General features: G+C 29.0%; 1 protein-coding gene across 1 annotated transcript; it reads right to left on the minus strand.

Annotated features, from left to right (window-relative positions):
- Nucleotides 1-559: 559 nt before the first annotated feature.
- On the minus strand, nt 560-1,219 carry LOC112681555 (zinc finger BED domain-containing protein 4-like). The gene has a single exon (XM_025551800.1). It carries the CDS (start codon nt 1,217-1,219, stop codon nt 560-562), a length of 660 nt encoding a protein of 219 aa, XP_025407585.1.
- Between the last annotated feature and the right edge of the window lie 1,172 nt (nt 1,220-2,391).

Raw genomic sequence — 2,391 nt, forward strand, 5'->3', positions numbered from 1 at the left:
ATGCCGAAGGACATTCAGTTGGCCCGTCGTATCCGTGGAGAACGTGCTTAAGTAATTAATTACTCATCTTGATATTAAAAAGGCCCTTTTCAGGGCCATCAATAAAAAAAATATTATAACCGACACCTATCTTTTGACAATGTTTATCGTGTATAACCGAATGAATACGCGGTTATTAATCGTTTGTAGGGATATCTAAGCGGATTTCGAAATCGATATATCGAAATAACCGATATCGATATGTGATATATATACAAAAAATAAAAAATAAAACAATTTATATTATATCATATCATAATATATTATGAAACAAAATAATTTTTAATACTTTTACAGTAAACAAATAAAATAACAAAGGTACTTATAGGTACATAAACATAATAGCAAAATAGTAAACACAAACTTTAACTTATTAAACTGAAAATGGTCATAACTCATAATAATCATCATAAATTATTATAATACATTTTTGTTATAATATGTTAATAGTGAACAATTAAATAACTTACTTAAATACTATTGGTTAAAAAATAATAAATAACAATCACAATGAATTATTTCAAAAATTCCATTGACTTTTGTCCACTGATTGTAAAAAAAGTAGTTTTGATATCCTGGAACCAGTTAATCGGTTTCTTGTCTTGCTAATAGTTTCTCCAGCCTTACTAAAAAGGCGTTCAGATGGTACTGATGTTCCAGGAACCACTAAATACTTCATCGCTAGTTTATATAATTTTGGAAAAATTGTTTTTGTATTTTCCCATTCGATCAATGGGTCAAGATCCAATTTTAAAATTTTATAGTGTAAGTAAGAATTTAATTCTCCTCTAGGAGTATTATTACAAGCTCTATCATTTCGCTTTTTTTCTAATGACTTGTGATGGCCCCATAAATCACAATGTTTGTCTGTGTTGCTACAATCTGGTTCTGCAGTTGACAATGTTTCATTTTCTACAATATCATTATCATTGTTCATCATTTGAACTATGCTTTCTTGGACCTTAGAATTTGCAAGTGGATTTTTAAAATGTATATCCTTAAATCGAGGATCCAACATTGTGCAAATTGGTAATATGGATGTTTGCTCATAAGCTCTACATCTATAGTCAAGTTCTTCGATTAGTTTTGATTTCAAACGTATTGCGACAGCTACATTCGGGATTTTCTTCTCCAATTCATTTCTAGTACCTAATATTAATGGGATTACTTTACTTGACATAACCGTTTTGATTATTAGGTTAGACGAGACGACGAAAAAACTTTTGTAGAAACCGAAATGCTAGTAGCCATGCGCGAGCGAGAAGTACTCTCTCCTGGGCCGGAGTATAAGTGTATAACAATATATTATTGTTGTTCAAGTTCTAAAATTAACAATGGTCATTACTATTTTTTTTGGTTTTTCCGTTCATTCACTATCGTTAATTCCATAGACTTAATAATATTATTATATGTATATATTTTTATGTCTATGGTTAATCCACATTCCACACACATATTATTTAAATTCTGGGGGAACAACGTGTGCTTTATGTGTATACAAAATATAAATATAATTTTTTGAATAAAAATACGGAAAAATGTAATCGATATCCAGAATAAAAATATCGATGTAACCGATATATCGTATTAAATATATCGATATTTCGATATTGTTGATAATATTTGGACATCCCTAATCGTATGATTAATAATCACTCGAATTCGTATGAATTATTATTAATGAATAAATTAATAAATAAATTAAAAAATATAATTAATTAATAAATTTATGAATATTCGTAATCGTTTTTTCGTATGATAACGAGATTCTCGTATCTCGATTGTTAATATTTCGAGACATTCCTCGATTATAAAAATGTCTCCATTACTAATATTATCATTGATAAGAAATATCAAAATTCTCCCATAGTGATTCAGTCGTATTATTAGTATTATTTAACGTGAGTGCTGTGGTAGATTCAGTCGTATTAATTTCGTTTTCCATTTCAGTATTTGTGCTGAACATCATTGTTCTTTTGCAACAATTTTATTTTTTTTCTAAAATAACCAATCGTCTACTGACTATATCCATCAACATATTTCTAAATACATCCCCAATATCAGTTTCTGTTTTCAAGTTGCTTAAAATATGTTGAAGACCTCTAATAAGTGGTATAACCACACTTAATGTTGGGTACTTTTCACTTGATAATTCCCTTGTCATTATTTGAAATGGCTTTAAAATATGAGTACAATCTAATATTATCTCCCACTCGGACGCATTTAAATAGTTTGAAGCTCGAGGTGGAGTTGACATAGTAGCAGATAAAGGGACTTTAATGTTTACAAGTCTCTCCATCATTATAAAACTAGAATTCCACCTTGTAGCCACATCTTGCTTAACTTTTAATG

The sequence above is a fragment of the Sipha flava genome, unplaced genomic scaffold, assembly GCF_003268045.1.
Source record: "Sipha flava isolate LNK unplaced genomic scaffold, YSA_version1 19272_pilon_pilon, whole genome shotgun sequence".
NCBI classification, from domain to species: Eukaryota; Metazoa; Arthropoda; class Insecta; order Hemiptera; family Aphididae; genus Sipha; species Sipha flava.

What these genes read in the sequence shown, in the direction of transcription:
- LOC112681555 (XM_025551800.1), bottom strand. Translation starts at nt 1,219, where the DNA reads ATGTCAAGTAAAGTAATCCCATTAATATTAGGTACTAGAAATGAATTG.